Consider the following 24317-nt stretch of genomic DNA (forward strand, 5'->3'; position numbering starts at 1 on the left):
CGCAGAGATCAGGAGAGACCACAGAGATCAGCAGAGACCGCAGAGATCAGGAGAGACCGCAGAGATCAGGAGAGACCGCAGAGATCAGCAGAGATCAGGAGAGATCAGCAGAGACTGCAGAGATCAGGAGAGACCGCGGAGATCAGGAGAGACCGCGGAGATCAGGAGACACCGCAGACACAGCAGAGATCAGAAGAGACCGCAGAGATCAGGAGAGACCGCGGAGATCAGGAGAGACCGCGGAGATCAGGAGAGACTGCGGAGATCAGGAGAGACCGCGGAGATCAGCAGAGATCAGCAGAGACCGCAGAGATCCGCAGAGACCGCAGAGATCAGAAGAGACCGCAGAGATCAGCAGAGACCGCAGAGATCAGGAGACACCGCAGACACCGCAGAGATCAGGAGAGACCGCAGAGATCAGCAGAGACCGCAGAGATCAGGAGACACCGCAGACACCGCAGAGATCAGGAGAGACTACAGAGATCAGCAGAGACCGCAGAGATCAGGAGAGACCGCAGAGATCAGGAGAGACCGCAGAGATCAGGAGAGATCAGGAGAAATCAGCAGAGACCGCAGAGATCAGGAGAGACCACAGAGATCAGCAGAGACCGCAGAGATCAGGAGAGACCGCAGAGATCAGGAGAGACCGCAGAGATCAGCAGAGATCAGGAGAGATCAGCAGAGACCGCAGAGATCAGGAGAGACCACAGAGATCAGGAGAGACCGCAGAGATCAGGAGAGACCGCAGAGATCAGCAGAGATCAGGAGAGATCAGCAGAGACCGCAGAGATCAGTAGAGACCACAGAGATCAGTAGAGACCGCAGAGATCAGAAGAGACCACAGAGATCAGCAGAGACCACAGAGATCAGGAGAGACCACAGAGATCAGGAGAGACCGCAGAGATCAGCAGAGACCACAGAGATCAGGAGAGACCGCAGAGATCAGGAGAGATCAGCAGAGACCGCAGAGATCACCAGAGATCAGGAGAGACCGCAGAGATCAGGAGAGATCAGCAGAGACCGCAGAGATCAGGAGAGACCGCAGAGATCAGTAGAGATCAGCAGAGACCACAGAGATCAGGAGAGACTGCAGAGATCAGGAGAGATCAGCAGAGACCGCAGAGATCAGGAGAGACCGCAGAGATCAGGAGAGATCAGCAGAGATCAGCAGAGACTGCAGAGATCAGGAGAGACCGCAGAGATCAGGAGAGACTGCAGAGATCAGGAGAGACTGCAGAGATCAGGAGACCGCAGAGATCAGGAGAGACTGCAGAGATCAGGAGAGACTGCAGAGATCAGGAGACCGCAGAGATCAGCAGAGATCAGGAGAGATCAGCAGAGACCGCAGAGATCAGCAGAGACCGCAGAGATCAGGAGAGATCAGCAGAGATCAGCAGAGACCGCAGAGATCACAGAGATCAGCAGAGACCACAGAGATCAGCAGAGACCGCAGAGATCAGCAGGGACCGCACAGATCAGGAGAGACCGCAGAGATCAGGAGAGATCAGCAGAGATCAGGAGAGACCGCAGAGATCAGGAGAGACCGCAGAGATCAGGAGAGACCGCAGAGGTCAGGAGAGACCACAGAGATCAGCAGAGACCGCAGAGATCAGGAGAGACCAGAGATCAGGAGAGACCAGAGATCAGGAGAGACTGCAGAGATCAGGAGAGACCGCAGAGATCAGGAGAGACCGCAGAGATCAGGAGACCGCAGAGATCAGGAGAGATCAGCAGAGACCGCAGAGATCAGGAGAGATCAGCAGAGGCCGCAGAGATCAGCAGAGACTGCAGAGATCAGGAGACAGCAGAGATCAGGAGAGATCGCAGAGATCAGGAGAGATCGCAGAGATCAGGAGAGACCGCAGAGATCAGAAGAGACCGCAGAGATCAGGAGACCGCAGAGATCAGGAGAGACCACAGAGATCAGGAGAGACCGCAGAGATCAGGAGACCGCAGAGATCAGGAGAGACCGCAGAGATCAGGAGGGACTGCAGAGACCAGGAGACCGCAGAGATCAGGAGACCGCAGAGATCAGGTGAGACCGCAGAGATCAGGAGAGACCACAGAGATCAGGAGACCGCAGAGATCAAGAGACCGCAGAGATCAGGAGACCGCAGAGATCAGGCGGGACCGCAGAGATCAAGAGACCACAGAGATCAGGAGGGACCGCAGAGATCAGAAGAGACTGCAGAGATCACAGAGATCAGAGCTACAGGACACAGCCGTCATCAGAGACCACAGCCGTCATCAGAGATCACAGCCATCATCAGAGACCACAGCCATCATCAGAGACCACAGCCGTCATCAGAGACCACAGCCCTGATAATACTGTAGATGACCTCCCACCTCGGCAGGCTTCTTCTTGGATCTTCTGGTTGTGCAGTTACAGGTAAATGAATGGTCTCCGCATCATATAAATAGGAGAATGATCCAGCGTCATCCATCTCACTACTATATAACAAATACTACTAAACAACTGATCGTGGGTGTGAGGTAAATCCGGAGATATGACGATAAATCATGACATTCAAGTCATGTCAGGAAGCCCTCTCCTGGTGTCACTACCCCCTTCCCTTCACACAACTGGTTTAGCAACAAATCCATGGCCATGTCCTGTGATATGGAAATTAGGTGGCTTTAGGACAATGGATATAGGATGACTCCCTGCCGTCACCCTGTAGTAGGAGCTGCTAGCTAGTTAGCAAGGCTATGGAAATAGCCAGACAGAACGACTCCAGTAAAAAATGGTTCATATCTCGCAAGCCATATTTCCGATAAATATGGCAACCATAAAAATGGTGTCTCCGCATGTGGACGATGCCGGCACCCCCTTTTTATGGGAACAGGACATTGGGAAATGCCCCAGGCGTGATATCAGCCAATGGGGAACTGGCAGACAGGTCATGAGTCCCCTCGTTCTGTAGCTAAATTCATAACTGTCACAATGAGAGCATTGGCGTCTGCCTACGACGCTCCCAGGCAAAGTTATAGCCAAAATCCCCTTTGCTGGATAATTCTGATCCATGCAGGGGGAGTGGCAGTGCTTCCCTGTGAGGTCACTAAGGTAGGAGGGGACCTGGATCTGCCCAGGTTGATAACCCTACTTCGGCCATTTTCCAGCGTTCTTCTGCTCGGGGGCCTGGTTGGGACAGACCTGTGAGAGAGTTCCTGGAAACCTGGTCTACAGCGCCCCCCTGTGGCCAGACACACAAGGTAACTGATGTAATTGTATACCTGTTTGTAACCCATGCTTTATCTGTAACTGTACTCTGACATAACTGTATATTCTGTAGATTCCCTATTGTATATATTGTAGTTTCTAGTGTGCTTTAGGCGATTAAATTATATAATTAATCTTGGGCTGTTCTGTTATCTCGATCTTGAATCCCACGTCTGTGTGTTCGGCTAATAGTTACCGTGAAGCGGTTGGTGGCAGCGAATTGTGCCAAGGATTATTGTGGGGAGGCCAGTGAGATTCGGGAAGATATTATATATTCCGCCCGCGGAGGTCGGGGGAATATATACCTTACTCTCACCGGGGACCCTTCAATAATCGGCATAAGTAGTATAGCGGCCTCCTTGCTTATTGTCGGGCAATTCCATAATTGGCCTGACTATAAGAGGGGCGCTAGAGAGCGCATCACGTGCTCTGTCGGTCGGGAGGTATAAAGGAGGGGTGACCCCCCACTTGTTACCCCCCGATTGTGACGTACTGGTAGCCAGCGCGGGGGATTTCTGAGTGACCCCCCGGTGGTTTGTGACATATTGGTGGCAAGCGGTGGGATCGAGATAATAGTGTGTGTGAGTGTGAGACCCATACTCCCAGACACTAAAGACTGCCTGCAGCAGCTGTGGCTGCTGGGGTCTTCAGACCAGCTCAACACTAGAGTGTCAGAGTGCAGATACTGTAAGGTGTGTGGAGGCATCAGGTGTCAGTTCTGTGTCAGTGACCAAAGTCTGCAACAATGGCTGATAGCACCAGGAGCAAAGCCAAAGGAATGGCCGATGCTCAGGCCAGAGACGATGAGGAGGTTGCCCACGAGTCCTCCAGGAGCTCGACGCCTGAAAACCGTTCTGCAGAGGACAGCGCACAAGCTGGCAATTATGGACAAGATGAGGAGGAGCTCGCCCAAGGTTCCTCAACGAGCCAGATGCCAGCCCTCCGCTCTGCAATGGACAGTGAAGCACCAGGCTCCGCAGCGGGCCGCAGATCACCACGTGCCATTCCACAGAGCCTGGGAGGCTCGGATAGCCTTCTTCAAATGGCTATGGCCCTACTCCAGGCTGGAGACCGGGAGGGCTACCAGGCACTCCGGGCAGAGCGCAGGGCAGCGTGTGAGGCTGAGGCTGCGGAGCGGCAGGCAGAGCGGCAAGCAGCGCGTGAGGCTGAGGCTGCGGAGCGGCAGGCAGCGCGTGAAGAGCGCCAGGCAGAGCGTGACTACCAGCTGCAGCTAGCTCAGCTCCGGCCCTCATCAGCCGCACGTGACCTTCAAGACACCAAACTTCCAAAGGTCCGTGTTGAGGACTTCCCAGTGCTGGAGAAGGATGGAGACTTAGACTCTTTCTTGACTGCTTTTGAACGGACTTGCTTGCAGCACCATCTGAACAAGGACCAGTGGGCCAAATACCTGACCCCCCGTTTAAGGGGTAAGGCCCTGGATATCCTTGGGGACTTGCCTGCTGAGGCAGATCAGGGCTACGACACCATCAAGCGGGCCCTGATCCAACAGTACAACCTCACTCCAGAGTCCTACCGCAAGAAGTTCCGGAGCCTACAGAAGGGACCAAAGGACTCCTGGGCTGACCACAGGCGGGCACTTGCCCGAGCTGCCGACCACTGGACCCAAGGCCTGCAGCTTTCCACCGGACCGGAGATCCTGGACTTGTTCATCACGGAGCAACTCTTGTGGAACTGCCCTGAGGATCTCCGCCAGTTCATCCGAGACCAGAAGCCAAAGGGGTCCACGGCTACAGCTGCCCTTGCCGATGACTACACCAACAACCGGGCCCCTGAGGCCAGGAGAGCGGCCACCAGCAGCACCTGGAGAGGGGGTAAGATGAATTCTGCGACTGCCCCACCTGCCCCTAGACTGCAGGGGGTGTCCCCCTCAACTCCCCTCTCCAGGCCCGTGGCAGAACCAAGACGGTGCCACCAGTGCAACCTACCTGGACACTTCAAGGCCATGTGCCCTCAGCGTCCCAAGGCCCCGGCTCCGTCCCCGTCCCAAGGGCCGCCCAAGGTGTATTGTGTGGGTGGGGGTGGTGGTAGGTCCCTGGACAGCTTCCAACCTGTCACCGTCGGCCGGTCTGTGACCATAGGACTGCGAGACAGCGCCTCGGAGGTGACTCTGGTGCGGCCTGAGATGGTGTCCCCCCAAGACTTGATCCCTGGAAAAACCCTCGCTGTCTCCGGGATTGGAGGCACTGATCCGGCGCTGCCTGTTGCTGACATTTATGTGGACTGGGGCGCAGGGCGAGGGGTGAGGGAGGTGGGGGTAACTGATCGGATCCCTGCAAACGTGCTACTTGGGACAGATTTGGGGCAGATAACCTCCCAGTTTGGGCCCCAACCAAGGGCTGAACCTTCAGCCCGTACTGACATGACTCCTAACAATGTTAATGTGTTATCTATGAATGATGTAAGGGAGGAGGGAGTGAACTCTGATATTTCTGCTTGCATAGACACCATAGACACGCACACAGCTGCAGCTGTGACAGGGGAGGGGGTCAGAGAAAGGTGTGACAATGCCTCTACAAGTAACCAGCCTGTGAGCTGGGATCTGCTGCCCTCTGCAGGGATAAGCAGAGAGCAGGGTGCTGCAGGGGGAGGACCAGTGTGTGGGGTGGGGGCTACCACAGCAAATGTGGGGTCCCCAGAGATTTCACAGCGGGGTTCTGTTGCTGCAGAGGGGGAACAGGCAGGTGAGATTGGGGCCGGTCCAGGAGCGGAAGTGCTCCCAGGTAAGATCTCGGTGCAGGGTTCCCCCACAACCGGGGTGTCAGGAAGCCAGGTAGGTCTGCCTGAACCGGCGACTTGGTCAGGAACGGAGGAGGAGCAGGCACGACCCACGGTCGCAGCGGCTGTGGCCGCTGTCACCCGCAGTGGGAGTGCTGGAAGCCAAGGGGCCCCCCGGAGGTCCGATAGCTCTTCCCCTTCTGACCAAGTGGCAGCCGAGTCAGGTGGAGGCCAGGACACAGGTCCCGGGGTACTGACTGAAGATGTGACAGTCTCGTCGATTCTGGCCACATCTAGTCAGGGGTTTCAGGCAGCGTTAGAAGCTGACGACAGCCTGAAAGCTCTTAAGGAGCAGGCGGCACAGCCTCCCTCGGACTCGGACCCGGAGCGAGTGGTCTGGGACCAAGGACGGCTGTACCGGGCCACGGTCCAGCAGGGTTCACCGGAGGCGTGGCCCAGGGACCGACAGTTGGTGGTACCCTATCCGTTCCGGACGGAGTTGTTGCGGATCGCACATGAGATTCCGATGGCCGGACACCTAGGGATCGCTAAGACCAAGGCCAGGTTAAACCAGCATTTCTACTGGCCAAAAATGGGGGCCGATGTGGCTGCCTACTGCCGTTCGTGTGAAACCTGTCAGAGAGTGGGGAAGGCGGGGCCACGCCCCAAAGCCCCACTGGTATCTCTGCCCATCATCGATGAGCCTTTCAGGAGGGTGGCTGTGGATCTGGTCGGCCCGCTGGCCATCCCCAGCAGCTCCGGGAAACGCTTCATACTGACGGTAGTGGACTATGCCACCCGGTACCCAGAAGCAGTGGCCTTGTCGTCCATTCGGGCTGACAAGGTGGCCACCGCATTGCTGGAGATTTTCTCCCGAGTGGGTTTTCCCCAGGAAATGCTCACCGACCGGGGGACCCAATTCATGTCCCAGCTGATGGAGACCCTCTGTAAGCAAGTCCAGGTGCGACATCTGGTGGCCAGCCCGTACCATCCACAGACTAATGGCCTGTGCGAGCGGTTCAATGGCACCTTAAAGCAGATGCTTAAGATGTTGGTCGACTCCCATGGGCGTGACTGGGAGCGGTATCTCCCACACCTGTTATTTGCTTACCGGGAGGTTCCACAGGCCTCAACAGGATTCTCACCGTTTGAGCTCCTGTACGGGCGACGTGTGCGGGGCCCCCTGGCTCTGGTGAAAGAGGCTTGGGAAGGGGATTTGGCCACCCCTGGAGTGTCGGTTATCGAGTATGTCATGCGCTTCCGGGACAAAATGCAGGCCTTGACGCAACTGGTACACGACAATATGGCTCAAGCCCAGGCCGATCAGAAGCGTTGGTACGACCAGAACGCTTGTGAGAGGACCTACCAAGTGGGTCAAGAGGTGTGGGTACTGGTCCCCGTACCACAGGACAAGCTTCAGGCAGCCTGGGAAGGCCCATACCTCGTGTACCAGCAGCTCAACCCTGTGACGTACCTGGTCACCCTGGACCCTGCCCGTGGAAGGCGGAAGCCCTTCCATGTGAACATGATGAAGGCACATCATGAGCGGGAGGCATGTGCGCTCCCCGTGTGCAACCTGCCCGAGGAGGGAGAAGCGGAAACCCTCTTGGATATGCTAGCCCAGGTTAGGGCAGGCGGATCCATTGAGGATGTGGAGGTTGGCCACCAGCTCTTGGAGGACCAACGGTCCCAGCTGTGGGCCACCCTACACCCCTTCCGGGGGTTGTTTACCAACCAGCCCGGAAGGACTGACTTGGCTGTCCATCACGTGGACACTGGGGATCATCCCCCGATCCGGCGTTCAGCATATCGGGTCTCCCTGGAGGTGCAGCAACACATGCGCCAGGAGATTGACGAGATGCTGGAGCTGGGGGTGATCCAGGCATCCAACAGCGCTTGGGCCTCGCCTGTAGTCCTCGTCCCTAAGAAGGACCGAACCACTCGGTTCTGCGTGGACTACAGGGGGCTCAATGCTGTCACGGTCGCCGATGCGTACCCAATGCCACGCATCGATGACCTGCTCGATCAGTTGGCCGGGGCTCAGTACCTGACCATCATGGATCTGAGCCGGGGATATTGGCAGATCCCCCTGACTCCCAAGGCCAGGGAACGCTCTGCCTTTATTACCCCATTTGGACTGTACGAGTCCACGGTGATGCCATTCGGGATGAGGAATGCCCCTGCCACTTTCCAGCGGATGGTCAACACCCTGCTCAAGGGACTTGAAGGGTACGCGGCCGCGTACCTGGATGACATTGCCGTCTTCAGTCCCACCTGGGAGGACCACCTAGAGCATCTAGCACAGGTGCTCAGGCGGATCCACCGGGCAGGTTTGACCATCAAGCCGGGAAAGTGTCAGCTGGCCATGAGCGAGGTCCAGTACCTCGGTCACCGGGTAGGTGGGGGAACGCTGAAGCCCGAGCCTGAGAAAGTGGAGGCCATCGCATCCTGGCCCACCCCCAGGACCAAGAAGCAGGTGATGTCCTTCTTGGGGACCGCTGGGTACTATAGGAGGTTTGTTCCATGCTATAGTAGCCTGGCAAAGCCCTTGACGGACCTCACCAAGAAGAAGCTGCCCTCTGCAGTCGATTGGACAGTGGACTGCGAGACAGCCTTCCGGGCCCTAAAGGACGCCCTGTCCAGCCCGCCCGTGCTACAGGCAGCCGACTTCACGCGGCCGTTTGTAGTACAGACCGACGCCAGTGACTTCGGCCTCGGTGCGGTGCTCAGCCAGGTGGACTCTGCGAGCCAAGAGCACCCAGTCTTGTACCTGAGCAGGAAGCTGTTACCAAGGGAAGTGGCCTATTCTACAATGGAGAAGGAGTGCCTGGCCATAGTGTGGGCCCTGCAGCGTCTGCAACCCTATCTATACGGGCGCCACTTCATCGTGGAGACGGACCACAATCCCCTCAGCTGGTTGCACACCGTCTCTGGGACGAATGGGCGATTGTTGCGATGGAGCCTTGCGCTCCAGCAATACAACTTCACCATTCGCCACAAAAGGGGCCGTGACCACGGTAACGCAGACGGGCTGTCCCGACAAGGAGAGGTCGCGGACGGGCGCACGGGGGAACACCGGAGTGTGCTGCCCCCTAGCGCCCTCAAAAGGGGGGAGGTGTGAGGTAAATCCGGAGATATGACGATAAATCATGACATTCAAGTCATGTCAGGAAGCCCTCTCCTGGTGTCACTACCCCCTTCCCTTCACACAACTGGTTTAGCAACAAATCCATGGCCATGTCCTGTGATATGGAAATTAGGTGGCTTTAGGACAATGGATATAGGATGACTCCCTGCCGTCACCCTGTAGTAGGAGCTGCTAGCTAGTTAGCAAGGCTATGGAAATAGCCAGACAGAACGACTCCAGTAAAAAATGGTTCATATCTCGCAAGCCATATTTCCGATAAATATGGCAACCATAAAAATGGTGTCTCCGCATGTGGACGATGCCGGCACCCCCTTTTTATGGGAACAGGACATTGGGAAATGCCCCAGGCGTGATATCAGCCAATGGGGAACTGGCAGACAGGTCATGAGTCCCCTCGTTCTGTAGCTAAATTCATAACTGTCACAATGAGAGCATTGGCGTCTGCCTACGACGCTCCCAGGCAAAGTTATAGCCAAAATCCCCTTTGCTGGATAATTCTGATCCATGCAGGGGGAGTGGCAGTGCTTCCCTGTGAGGTCACTAAGGTAGGAGGGGACCTGGATCTGCCCAGGTTGATAACCCTACTTCGGCCATTTTCCAGCGTTCTTCTGCTCGGGGGCCTGGTTGGGACAGACCTGTGAGAGAGTTCCTGGAAACCTGGTCTACAGCGCCCCCCTGTGGCCAGACACACAAGGTAACTGATGTAATTGTATACCTGTTTGTAACCCATGCTTTATCTGTAACTGTACTCTGACATAACTGTATATTCTGTAGATTCCCTATTGTATATATTGTAGTTTCTAGTGTGCTTTAGGCGATTAAATTATATAATTAATCTTGGGCTGTTCTGTTATCTCGATCTTGAATCCCACGTCTGTGTGTTCGGCTAATAGTTACCGTGAAGCGGTTGGTGGCAGCGAGTTGTGCCAAGGATTATTGTGGGGAGGCCAGTGAGATTCGGGAAGATATTATATATTCCGCCCGCGGAGGTCGGGGGAATATATACCTTACTCTCACCGGGGACCCTTCAATAATCGGCATAAGTAGTATAGCGGCCTCCTTGCTTATTGTCGGGCAATTCCATAATTGGCCTGACTATAAGAGGGGCGCTAGAGAGCGCATCACGTGCTCTGTCGGTCGGGAGGTATAAAGGAGGGGTGACCCCCCACTTGTTACCCCCCGATTGTGACGTACTGGTAGCCAGCGCGGGGGATTTCTGAGTGACCCCCCGGTGGTTTGTGACAGTGGGCAAAAAAAACACTCACAGGTGCCATTACTTGTGCACTGATCAGGTGCTCTGCATTTCTATACATAAGGATAGAAAGAAGTCAGAAGTCACGGTCAGCGCGGCGGCGGTGGCGGAGGGATGTGACCGTGTGATTAGGGCACTGTCGGTAATCATAGCCATATGGGGCAAACTCAACAGCGGCTGCAGACACTCAGCCTCTGCTTCCTCTGTCATAAAAAGCAAACAGATGTGCAGCTGGGGGGGCCGGGGGTCTTCTGGGAGCACAAAGCACCTCTGTTTGTAGCATTTGGCCACAGTAGATGTGGCGTATTATAGCCGGTGTGTCCGGTGACTTCAAGGGGACACAGGGACATTACCGAAACTACAATGAGGCCATTCACAGCACACCATTGCTTCTTCCTGCACATGGATGGACTTTAAAGGGGAACTCTATCACGATGGCTGGGGGTCTGTGACATGGGACCCCGACTGATTTGCACTCATAACATCTTTTTCCCTGTGAGCAAAATTATGTTTGTTGTTACCCCCCTCCACACTTCTCTGTCCACTCCTCCGCACTCCTCCATTCCTCCTCCACACTTCTCCGTCCCCTTCTCTGCACTCCTCCGTCCCCCCTCCACCCCACCTCTGCCCCCCTCAGTTCCTTCTCCGCACTCATCCATCCTCCTCCGTCCCCTCCCTGCACTCCTTTGTCTCCTTTCCACACTCCTCCGACCCCCCTCTGCCCTTCTCTGTCCCTTCCTCTGCACTCTCCTCCGTCCCCTCTCAAGACTCCTCCGTCCCCCCTCCGCCGCACTCCTCCGTCCCCCCTCCGCCGCACTCCTCCCTCCCCTCTTCAGATTCCTCTGTCCCCTCTTCAGACTCCTCCGTCCCCTCTTCAGACTCCTCCGTCCCCTCTCCAAACTCCTCCGTCCCCTCTCCAGACTCCTCCATTTCCTGTCCTGACCCCTCCATCTCTCCTCCGTCCCCACTCCGAACTCCTCCGTCCCCCTGCGCCCTCCTCCATCCACCCCTGCGTACGCCTCCATCCCCCCTGCGCACTCCTCCGTCCCCACTCCGCAGTCCTCCGTCCCCACTCCACACTCCTCCGTCCCCACTCCACACTCCTCCGTCCCCACTCCACACTCCTCCGTCCCCACTCCGCACTCCTCCATCCCCACTCCGCACTCCTCTGTGCCCACTCCGCACTCCTCCGTCCCCACTCCGCACTCCTCCGTCCCCACTCCGCAGTCCTGTCTCCCTCTGCACTCCTCCGCCCTCACTTTGCCATCCTCCATCCCCACTCCTGTCTGCCTCCACACTCCTCCGTCCCCCCTCCGCACTCCTCCGTCCCCCCCTCCGCACTCCTCCATTGACCTTCGAACTCCTCCATCCCCCCTCCGCACTCCTGTATTTCCCCTCCGCACTCCTCTGTTCTTCCTCCGCACTCCCCTGTCCCCAAATCTACAGCCCCCTCTATCTCTCTAGGTCCCAGCAGAAGGTGTCACAGAGAACGCTTTCATACAGGACAGGGGCTGGTAATCCAATATCCCAGGTTTCCCTCTGACCCGGTCACCGTCTCATGGAGACAATTAACCTCCAAGTCAGGTTTTGGATTGTGGAGGAAATGAATGTGATGAGGCAAAACACGAAGAATCCGACTGGATGAATGTGTCCAATGTGCTCTTGACGGGGGTCTCTGGTGAGGGGGCTCTCCGGTGACGGGGGCTCTCTGGTGATGGGAGCTCTCTGGTGATGGGGGTCTCTGGTGAAGCGGTTCTCTGGTGATGGGGGCTCTCTGATGAGGGGGCTCTCTGGTGAGGGAATTCTCTGGTGAGGAGGCTCTCTGGTGAGGGTGGCTTCCTGGTGAGGGGGCTCTCAGGTGAGGGGGGCGCCCTGGTGAGGGGGCTCTCAGGTGAGGGGGGCGCCCTGGTGAGGGGCTTCTCTGGTGAAGTGGCTCCCTGGTGAGGGGGCTCTCTAGTGAGGGGGTGGGCTCTCTAGTGAGGGGGTGAGCTCTCTAGTGAGGGGGCTCTCTGGTGAGGGGGTGGGCTCTCCAGTGAGGGGGCTCTCTGGTGAAGAGGTTCTCTGGTGAGGGGTGACTCTGGTGAAGCAGTTCTCTGGTGAGCGGGCTCTTTGGTGATGGGGCTCTCTGGTGATGGGGGTCTCTGGTGAGGGGGCTCTCTGGTGATGGGGGTCTCTGGTGAGGGGGCTCTCTGGTGAGGGGGGTCTCTGTTGAGGGGGGTCTCTGGTGATGGGGCTCTCTGGTGAAGAGGTACTCTGGTGAGGGGGCTCTCTGGTGAGGGGACTCTCTGGTGAGTGGGCTCTCTGGTGAAGAGGTTCTCTGGTGAGGGGGCTCTCTGGTGATGGGGGTCTCTGGTGAGGGGCGTCTCCGGTGAAGCAGTTCTCTGGTGAGGGGGCTCTTTGGTGAAGAGGTTCTCTGGTGAGGGGGCTCTCTGATGAGGAGGCTCTCTGGTGAGTGGGCTCTCTGGTGAGGCGGCTCTCCAGTGAGGGTGCTCTCAGGTGAGAGGGTTCTCTGGTGAGGGGGCTCTCTGGTCAGGGGGCTCCTGGTGACAGCGGTCTCTCATGATGGGGTCGCTGGTGACGGGGGGCTTCCTAGTGAGGGGGCTCTCTGGTGACAGGGCGCTCCTACAGTGGCACAGAGTCACACTATTGTTTAAGTCTATGGAGGCCCCAAGGCGACGTGGACCCCTAATACAACTCTCATGTCCCTGGACGGTACCCCTCTATACTCAGCATTTTCTGTACTATCAGGTGTCAAATAATTGGACTTTTCCTGCACAATGGAAATAGTCTTGGTTCTGTAAAATCCTGGACTCACCTCGTTAACCTGCTGCTTATCCAAATGGAAAATCTGCCCGGAGCTGGTGGCGGCGATCTCCTCGTACACGCGATATCCGGGGTGACTCCGATCTCCACAATCTCCGGTCAGTACGAACACCACCTGCAAGACAACACAGAGGGATGGAGCCAGGGGCGTGAATATTTATATGGAGGCTCCTGAGTGGTCATCCATGGCATTTCAGACTACAGATGTGACCGGTGGTCTCCTGGTCGGTGGTCTCCTGACCGGTGGTTTCCTGGTCGGTGGTCTCCTGGCCGGCTGTATGGCACCTGCATGGTTTGTACCCACCTGAGACTGTTTGAGCTGAAGCAATTGTAGGACCTCCTGCTTCTTCCGGAAATCTTTGGCCCGAGCGTCGGTGAAGACGTAGATGAAGGAGCCCGGCTGAGAGACCTCCACGGCTGTTTTGATTGCGCCCACGCTCATCTCAGGACAGTCCCCTCCGCCCTGCAGAGATGGGGGATTGCTGAGATTTGTCTCCACCCGTTACCTGCAGACGACTCGCTCAGGGGTCCGACAATCGCTCTACCTGGACATACAGCTCCTCCAACTCCAGCTTGAACGTCTCCGGGTCTGATGTAATGGTGACAGGTCCGATCTCTGCAGAGAGCAAAGAAATCAGTCTGTGGGCCGATACAGCCCCCCACACTCGCACAGCTGTGCGTATAAGCCCCCTGCTGGATCGCACTCGCTGCACCCCCACCCCTACCCTGGATAGCCCCGCAGAGAGGAGGAACTCCACACTGCCCATCGGAAAAGTTACGTAGCCCACCTGTACGGGGTCCATCGCTCCAGGGGACCCCCGAGTGTGCCAGCGTAAAATACACGTGCATTACTGCAACATTTCTGTGCAGTGGATACACAGAGTATCTCATATCATCCTAATATAGTGCAAGATACCCTAACAATAGTGCACGTTACCCCAATAATAGTGCACATTACCTCAATAATAGAGTAAATTACCCTCATAATAGTGCAAAGTACCCCAACAATAGTGTAAATCATCCCAACAATAGTGCAAGTTAACCCAATAATAGTGTAAATTACCCCAGCAATAGTGCAAATAACCCCAATAATAGTGAAAATTACCCCAAAATAGTGCAAATTACCCCAATAATAGTTCAAGTTACCTCAATAATAGTGCAAATTACGCAACAATAGTGCAAATCAACCTCATAATAGTGCAAACTATCCCAATAATAGAGTAATTTGCACTAACAATAGTGCCCAATACCCCAATAATAATGAAAATAATCCTAATAATAGTGCAAATTACCCCAATATAGTGCAAATTACCCTAACAATAGTGCAAACTACCCCAATAATAGTGCAAATCACCCCATTAATAGTGAACATTATCCCAATAATAATGCAAATTATCTTATTAATAGTGCAAATAACCCCAATAATAGTGCAAATTACCCCCAAAATAGTGTAAATCACCCCAACAATAGTGCAAACTACCCCAACAATAGTGCAAATTACCTCAATAATAGTGCAAATCACCCCAACAATAGTGCAAGTTACCCCAATAATAGTGTAAACTACCCTAACAATAGTACACATTACCTCAATGGTAGTGCAAATTACTCAGCAATAGTGCAAATCACCCTCATAATAGTGCAAACTACCCCAATAATAGTGCACATTACCCCAATAATAATAATGCAAATTATCCTATTAATAGTGAAAATTACCTTAATAGTGCAAATTACCCCAAAAGTGCAAATTACCCCATTAATAGTGCAAACTACCCCAATAATAGTGCAAATCACCCCATTAATAGTGCACATTACCACCAAAATAATGCAAATTATCCTAATAATAGTGCAAATCACCCCATTAATAGTGCACATTATCCCAATAATAATGCTAATTATCCTAATAATAGTGCAAATCACCCCAATAATAGTGCACATTATCCTAATAGTGCACAGTACTACAATAATAGTGCATTTAACCCAACAATACTACAAATCATCAATTTTACCCCAATAATAATAATACAAACTTCCCAATTTTTGCAGACATAAAACTTATCGGAATGACAAATCTTATAAATGTGACGCCATATACAATAACAGCATAAACACAGAAATATGGTGACATTGAGCCGTGGTGTGAAGGCCCGAGGGCGGCCATATAGAAGTGGGGAGGTGTAGTATGGGGCTGTGGCATAGGACGCGGACACTGCTGTAACTCTTGCTTTATTTTATGTACACTAGCCCCCCAGGGCTTCCCCTGGAAATATCCGGCACAGCTGATTTTCTTTGAAGAGTCCAGACATACAATGCTAGGTATGCGCTTTTCATGTAAAAATCCTGACACTTTACAATATATACTGTATATGCAGCTTTACTTGAAGCCAGAGCCTCGGGACTTCATTCAAGGAACACAAAGCACAAAAGATCTGATCCAGCGCCGCTCAGGGTCACCTCCGGCCTCTGCAAAAAGCTTGAAAACAGGGTTCCTTCATCCAAATATCCATACAGGACTAGAATCAAAAAGGCTATTAGATGCTAGTTCACACTGTTCTGCATCGCTCAACTCAGCACATTAGGGGCAGGTGACTGAGCGTGTGGGTCCTCCAGCACTTGGCTCATTAGGTGGAGGTGACTGAGCCTGTGTGTTCTCCAGCACTCGGCTTATTAGGTGGAGGTGACTGAGCGTGTATGTCCTAAAGCAGTCGGCTTATTAGGTGGAGGTGACTGGACGTGTGTGTCCTCCAGCACTCAGCTCATTGGGTGGAGGAGACTGAGCGTGTGTCCTCCAGCACTTGGCTCATTAGGTGGAGGTGACTGAGCGTGTGTGTCCTCCAATACTTGGCTCATTAGAAGGAGGTGACTGAGCGTGTGTGTCCTCCAGTACTTGGCTCATTCGGTGGAGGTGATTGAGCGTGAGTGTCCTCCAGCACTGAGCTCATTAGGTGGAGGTGACTGAGTGTGTGTGTCTTCCAGTACTTGCTCATTAGGTGGAGGTGACTGAGCGTGTGTGACCTCCAGCACTCGGCTCATTAGGTGGAGATGACTGAGTGTGTGCGTCCTCTAGCACTCAGCTCATTAAGTGGAGGTGGCTGAGCGTGTGTGTCCTGCAGCACCCGGCTTATTAGGTGGAGCTGACTGAGCGTGAGTGTCCTCCAGCACTTGGCTCATTAGGTAGAGGTGACTGAGCGTATGTGTCCTGCAGCACTCGGCTCATTAGGTGTAGGTGACTGAGCATGTGTGTCCTCCAGCACTCGGCTCATTAGGTGAAGGTGACTGAGCGTATGTGTCCTCCAGCACTCGGCTCATTAGGTGTAGGTGACTGAGCATGTGTGTCCTCCAGCACTCGGCTCATTAGGTGAAGGTGACTGAGCGTATGTGTCCTCCAGCACTCGGCTCATTAGGTAGAAGTGACTGAGCGTGTGTGTCCTGCAGCACTCGGCTCATTAGGTGTAGGTGACTGAGCATGTATTATTCTGAGGACGTAACTCTGCAACTCCTTTGTGAATGGAGCAAAGCTGTGCATGCATGTCCTCTGCATGACTTATTGTATATGGCACTGACATACAGTGCCTACAAGTAGTATTCAACCCCCTGCAGATTTAGCAGGTTTACACATTCGGAATAACTTGGCATTGTGACATTTGGACTGTAGATCAGCCTGGAAGTGTGAAATGCAGCAAAAAAGAATGTTATTTCTTTTTTTATTTATTTTTTTTAAATTGTGAAAAGTTTATTCAGAGGGTCATTTAGTATTCAACCCCTCAAACCACCAGAATTCTGTTTGGTTCCCCTAAAGTATTAAGAAGTATTTCAGGCACAAAGAACAATGAGCTTCACATGTTTGGATTAATTATCTCTTTTTCCAGCCTTTTCTGACTAATTAAGACCCTCCCCAAACTTGTGAACAGCACTCATACATGGTCAACATGGGAAATACAAAGGAGCATTCCAAGGCCATCAGAGACAAGATCGTGGAGGGTCACAAGGCTGGCAAGGGGTACAAAACCCTTTCCAAGGAGTTGGGCCTACCTGTCTCCACTGTTGGGAGCATCATCCGGAAGTGGAAGGCTTATGGAACTACTGTTAGCCTTCCACGGCCTGGACAGCCTTTGAAAGTTTCCACCCGTGCCGAGGCCAGGCTTGTCCGAAGAGTCAAGACAACAAGGAAGGAGCTCCGGGAAGATCTCATGGCAGTGGGGACATTGGTTTCAGGCAATACCATAAGTAACGTACTCCACCGCAATGGTCTCCGTTCCAGACGAGCCTGTAAGGTACCTATACTTTCAAAGCGTCATGTCAAGGCTCGTCTACAGTTTGCTCATGATCACTTGGAGGACTCTGAGACAGACTGGTTCAAGGTTCTCTGGTCTGATGAGACCAAGATCGAGATCTTTGGTGCCAACCACACACGTGACGTTTGGAGACTGGATGGCACTGCATACGACCCCAAGAATACCATCCCTACAGTCAAGCATGGTGGTGGCAGCATCATGCTGTGGGGCTGTTTCTCAGCCAAGGGGCCTGGCCATCTGGTCCGCATCCATGGGAAGATGGATAGCATGGCCTACCTGGAGATTTTGGCCAAGAACCTCCGCTCCTCCATCAAGGATGTTAAGATGGGTCGTCATTTCATCTTCCAACAAGACAACGACCCAAAGCACACAGCCAAGAAAACAAAAGGCCTGGTTCAAGAGGGGAAAAATCAAGGTGTTGCAGTGGCCTAGTCAGTCTCCTGACCTTAACCCAATTGAAAACTTGTGGAAGGAGCTCAAGATTAAAGTCCGCATGAGACACCCAAAGAACCTAGATAACTTGGAGAAGATCTGCATGGAGGAGTGGGCCAAGATACCTCCAGAGATCTGTGCCGGCCTGATCAGGTCTTATAAAAGACGATTATTAGCTGTAATTGCAAACAAGGGTTATTCCACAAAATATTAAACCTAGGGGTTGAATAATAATTGACCCACACTTTTATGTTGAAAATTTATTAAAATTTAACTGAGCAACATAACTTGTTTGTTTGTAAGATTTATGCATCTGTTAATAAATCCTGCTCTTGTTTGAAGTTTGCATCTTATCAAACCTGCTAAATCTGCAGGGGGTTGAAGACTACTTGTAGGCACTGTATAGTGTAGCAATGCACTTGACAGTCCCATAGACCATGAATGAGGAGGAGGCTGCACATGCACAGAACTGCAGAGCCTCGATCTTGGGATCTCTGGGATTTTAATGGTCAGACCACCTGCAATCAGCAATGTATTCCCCATCTTATGAATAGGGAATAACTTGATTTTTTTGGGGAAAAAAAAGCTCTATATCCTTTTATTTGAGGAAATTGCTACTACCGGTATATAAAGTGTGTAGTGCACATGGGCACAGTGGCGTATTCACGGTTGGTGAATGTGTCGGCACTGCGCTTTCTCTGACCATTATACATTTATATGGTTTATTATTAGTGTAGCTCGGTGATTGTGACACTGTCTATTCCGATGCTGAACACGTCATCGGTCATCCATATAAACAGAGAAATGGCTGCATTACCAGCTCCGCAGTATCCGGTCACACGGCCGTGCCAGCCCATGCCACCCGCACCGACGTGCACATGTTACAATGACACCAGGATAATCTGCACTTAGCAGGCGCCTTCCAGAAGTCAGATTCTGATGGAGCTTCAGCAGCGCACGTCAATGCAGATATGAGTCACCGATAAGTGCTTCTGTATGCAGGATACAATGTGGCGTTATTTAAAGGGAAATCTACGCCATAAAGGCATATATACCCCATCATCAGTGTCACCCTCAGCGATGACGTACATCCTGATCCCTCTAGTGCAGGGCTGCACCTCGTTACAGTGTATCAGCGGGTTACAGTGCATCAGCGGGTTACAGTGGATCAGCGGTTACAGAGTATCAGCGGGTTACAGTGTATCAGCAGGTTATCAGCGGGTTACAGTGTATCAGCAGGTTATCAGCGGGTTACAGTGTATCAGCGGGTTACAGAGGATCAGCGGGTTACATTGTATCAGCGGGTTACATTGTATCAGCGGGTTACAGAGTATCAGCGGGTTACATTGTATCAGCGGGTTACATTGTATCAGCGGGTTACATTGTATCAGCGGGTTACATTGTATCAGCGGGTTACAGTGTATGAGCAGGTTACAGAGTATCAGCAGATTACAGTGGATCAGCGGGTTACAGTGTATCAGCAGGTTACAGTGTATCAGCAGGTTACAGTGTATCAGTGGGTTATCAGTGGGTTACAGTGTATCAGCGGGTTACAGTGTATCAGCGGGTTATCAGTGGGTTACAGTGTATCAGCAGGTTACAGTGTATCAGCGGGTTACAGTGGATCAGCAGGTTATCAGCAGGTTATCAGCGGGTTACAGTGGATCAGCGGGTTACAGTGGATCAGCGGGTTATCAGCGGGTTACAGTGTATCAGCAGGTTACAGTGTATCAGTGGGTTATCAGCGGGTTACAGTGGATCAGCAGGTTATCAGCAGGTTATCAGCGGGTTACAGTGGATCAGCAGGTTATCAGCGGGTTACAGTGGATCAGCGGGTTACAGTGTATCAGCGGGTTACAGTGTATCAGCGGGTTACAGTGGATCAGTGGGTTACAGTGTATCAGCGGGTTATCAGCGGGTTACAGTGGATCAGCAGGTTATCAGCGGGTTACAGGGTATCAGCGGGTTACAGGGTACCAGCGGGTTACAGGGTATCAGCGGGTTACAGTGTATCAGCGGGTTACAGTGGATCAGCAGGTTATCAGCAGGTTATCAGCGGGTTACAGTGGATCAGCAGGTTATCAGCAGGTTATCAGCGGGTTACAGGGTATCAGCGGGTTACAGGGTATCAGCGGGTTACAGTGGATCAGCGGGTTACAGTGGATCAGCAGGTTATCAGCAGGTTATCAGCGGGTTACAGTGGATCAGCAGGTTATCAGCAGGTTATCAGCGGGTTACAGTGTATCAGTGGGTTACAGGGTATCAGCGGGTTACAGTGTATCAGCGGGTTACAGTGGATCAGCGGGTTACAGTGGATCAGCGGGTTATCAGCGGGATACAGTGGATCAGCAGGTTATCAGCAGGTTATCAGCGGGTTACAGTGGATCAGCAGGTTATCAGCGGGTTACAGTGTATCAGCGGGTTACAGGTTATCAGCGGGTTACAGTGTATCAGCGGGTTACAGGTTATCAGCGGGTTACAGTGTATCAGCGGGTTACAGGGTATCAGCGGGTTACAGTGTATCAGCGGGTTACAGGGTATCAGCGGGTTATCAGCGGGTTACAGTGGATCAGCAGGTTATCAGCGGGTTACAGTGTATCAGCGGGTTACAGTGTATCAGCGGGTTACATGCAGTGAGGCTCGGATCTGTCACATCTGTTCTGCTGACAGTAACACCTGCACACTTCACCAGAGACCACGGAACAACAACAAGATCAAAACCTGGGATAATTGCTGTGTTCACGGCTCTGTGTTACTGGAAGATTAAAGGGAAGCGTCCGTGAAAACAGAATCATTCATCAGAGGGACTGTAAAGTGTCCCTACAGCTCACACAGCCGCCGCGGGACAGACGACTATCCCGAATGTCCGCCCACTAGTCATGCAGACTTAGGCGGGCTTTGCACACTACGACATCGCAGGTGCGATGTCGGTGGGGTCAAATTGAAAGTGACGCACATCCGGCGTTGCAGGCGATATCGTAGCGTGCAAATCCTTTTTGATACGATTAACGAGCGCAAAAGCGTCGTTATCGTATGATCGGTGTAGGGTCCGACATTTCCATAATGCCGGTGCCGCGACAGGTACGATGTAGTTCCTCGTTTCTGCGGCAGCACACATCGCTGTGTATGAAGCCGCAGGAGCGAGGAACATCTCCTTACCTGCCTCCACCGGCTATGCAGAATGAAGGAGGTGGGCGGGATGTTTACATCTCCGCCCCTTCGCTGCTATTGGACGCCTGCCATGTGACGTCGCTATGACGCCGCACGACCCGCCCCCTTAATAAGGAGGCGGGTCGCCGGCCAGAGCGACGTCGCAGGGCAGGTGAATGCATGTGAAGCTGCCGTAGCGACAATGTTCAATACGGCAGCTATCACTAGATATTGCTGCTGCGACGGGGGCGGGGACTACCGCGCACGGCATCGCAGCATCGGCTTGCGATGTCGCAGCGTGCAAAGTGCCCCTTAGAGTGGCTGAGCATGTGTCACAAATGACAGATAGTCCTGTGGTGTCCATCTATAGAAGGTAACAGCGTTAAGCTGTGCAAACTGTTACCTGACCTTTTAATTTTGCTTATTTTTTTATCCCTTTCCCTTTAGGACCCTGTGGAGTTCCTCGGCCTTTCAGCTGCTTCTCATCAGCACTTCTCTTGGTGGCTGTATATACCTTCACTTCCTATTACTTGGTGCTGGTAATCACTCTTACACCTCAACAAGTCTTCATCTGGAGAAACGTTGTGGTTGTTGCAGTTCCTCTCCCTGAGTGATCTGGAGATAACTTTATTGTTTACGTTCCCGTTTGTTATCCCTGTGTCTTCTATAGAGCTTAGTGGGGTTGACTTAGCACTCATCCCATCCATTTCCTACCTAGGGCCTATTGCAGGGTCAGGTATCCTGCACGGCGCATAAGTGCGAAACCTATCTAGGGTGGTCAGGGGAGCCAGGACCAGCGGTAGGCCCTGGGGTCAGGTATCCTGCTCGGCGCATAGGTGCAGAACCTATCTAGGGTGGTGAGAGAAGCCGGGACCAGCGGTAGGCTTGGTCAGAGGTCACCATCTCCCCCTTCCCTAGACACAGGCTTTCCCTTCCCTTTTGCCATTCGCTTGGTACTACCCCATACCTAGCATGACCGGATGCAAGTTTTTAATAAGGAGAGGAGAGTAAGCTGCTGTCAGACTCCTCTGTCCTCCTTCCTCCAGACTCCTCTGTCCTCCTTCCTCCAGACTCCTCTGTCCTCCTTCCTCCAGACTCCTCTGTCCTCCTTCCTCCAGACTCCTCTGTCCTCCTTCCTCCAGACTCCTCTGTCCTCCTTCCTCCAGACTCCTCTGTCCTCCTTCCTCCAGACTCCTCTGTCCTACTCCCTCCAGACTCCTCTGTCCTACTCCCTCCAGACCCCTCTGTCCTACTCCCTCCAGACCCCTCTGTCCTACTCCCTCCAGACCCCTCTGTCCTACTCCCTCCAGACCCCTCTGTCCTACTCCCTCCAGACCCCTCTGTCCTACTCCCTCCAGACCCCTCTGTCCTACTCCCTCCAGACCCCTCTGTCCTCCTCCCACCAGACCCCTCTGTCCTCCTCCCACCAGACCCCTCTGTCCTCCTCCCTCCAGACCCCTCTGTCCTACTCCGTCCAGACTCCTCTGTCCTCCTCCCTCCAGACTCCTCTGTCCTCCTCCCTCCAGACTCCTGGAAACCCGGTGGCTCAGTGGTTAGCACTGCAGTCTTGCAGCGCTGGGGTCCTGGGTTCAAATCCCACCAAGGACACCATCTGCACGGAGTTTGTATGTTCACCCTGTGTTTGCGTGGGTTTCCTTACCCGGTTTCCTCCCACACTCAAAAGACATAAAGGTAGGGACTCTAGATTGTGAGCCCCAATGGGGACAGTATTGCCAATGTATGTAAAGCGCTCTGGAATTATTAGCGCTAAATAAATGAATAAAATTATTATTATAAGAAGAGCAATAACAACTAAAATAACAATATTCCCATCTGGAGACAAAGCGGACGGTAGAGACAGAAAACCCTGGCCGGGGTACCCAGCAGAACGCCACCCATGTCACTCAGAAGAACGCTGCCCCCGTCACCCAGCAGAATCCCACAAGACCCGCTGTATACCAGGAACACCCCACGAGACCCTCCGTATACAGGGAACACCCCACAAGACCCTCCATATACAGGGAAGACCCTACAAGACCCTCCGTATACAGGAAACACCCCACAAGACCCTCCATATACAGGGAACACCCCACAAGACTCTCCGTATACAGGGAACACCCCACAAGACCCTCCGTATACAGGGAACACCCCACAAGACCCTCCATATACAGGGAAGACCCTCCGTATACAGGAAACACCCCACAAGACCCTCCATATACAGGGAACACCCCACAAGACCCTCCGTATACAGGGAACACCCCACAAGACCCTCCGTATACAGGGAACACCCCACAAGACCCTCCATATACAGGGAAGACCCTCCGTATACAGGAAACACCCCACAAGACCCTCCATATACAGGGAACACCCCACAAGACCCTCCGTATACAGGGAACACCCCACAAGACCCTCCATATACAGGGAAGACCCTACAAGACCCTCCGTATACAGGAAACACCCCACAAGACCCTCCATATACAGGGAACACCCCACAAGACCCTCCATATACAGGGAACACCCCACAAGACCCTCCGTATACAGGGAACACCCCACAAGACCCTCTGTATACAGGGAACACCCCACAAGACCCTCTGTATACAGGGAACACCCCACAAGACCCTCCATATACAGGGAAGACCCTACAAGACCCTCCGTATACAGGAAACACCCCACAAGACCCTCCATATACAGGGAACACCCCACAAGACCCTCCGTATACAGGGAACACCCCACAAAACCCTCCGTATACAGGGAACACCCCACAAGACCCTCCGTATACAGGGAACACCCCCACAAGACCCTCCGTATACAGGGAACACCCCCACAAGACCCTCTGTATACAGGGAACACCCCCACAAGACCCTCCGTATACAGGGAACACCCCACAGGACCCTCCGCATACAGGGAACACCCCACAAGACCCTCTGTATACAGGGAACACCCCACAAGACCCTCTGTATACTAGTTACTATATTGGTCACAGGTGGTCAGTATTGCCATGGTGACCAGTGTCTCCCACCTTTCTGCCTGTGGAAGTGCCAGGTCTGACTAGATGGATTTGGCACAGGTGGTAGCCATGGTAACTTCAGCACTTACCACAGAAAGATGCCATGTGACCAGATGACCAATCAGGAGGCAGCACACAGGTGAGTTATGAGGGGCGGAGCTTGTTATGGTAAGGCGGGAAAATCTGAGAGGAAATCACCTACAAGGAGCCGTCAGTACACAGACAGCAGAGGGCGCTGAGGAGCGGGAGCAGATCAG

General features: G+C 53.3%; 1 protein-coding gene across 1 annotated transcript in view; it reads right to left on the minus strand.

Annotated features, from left to right (window-relative positions):
* The window catches only part of HMCN2 (hemicentin 2), a 181402-nt gene that overhangs the window by 151505 nt on the left and 5580 nt on the right, over positions 1-24317 (minus strand). The window contains exons 2-4 of the mRNA XM_075324357.1: positions 13725-13795; positions 13484-13642; positions 13172-13294 (exon numbers count right to left, since the gene is read on the minus strand). Coding sequence (XP_075180472.1) covers positions 13172-13294; positions 13484-13642; positions 13725-13795 — 353 coding nt within the window. The remainder of the gene's footprint in view (positions 1-13171; positions 13295-13483; positions 13643-13724; positions 13796-24317) is intronic.

This window comes from Anomaloglossus baeobatrachus, chromosome 9 (assembly GCF_048569485.1).
Source record: "Anomaloglossus baeobatrachus isolate aAnoBae1 chromosome 9, aAnoBae1.hap1, whole genome shotgun sequence".
Taxonomy (NCBI): domain Eukaryota; kingdom Metazoa; phylum Chordata; class Amphibia; order Anura; family Aromobatidae; genus Anomaloglossus; species Anomaloglossus baeobatrachus.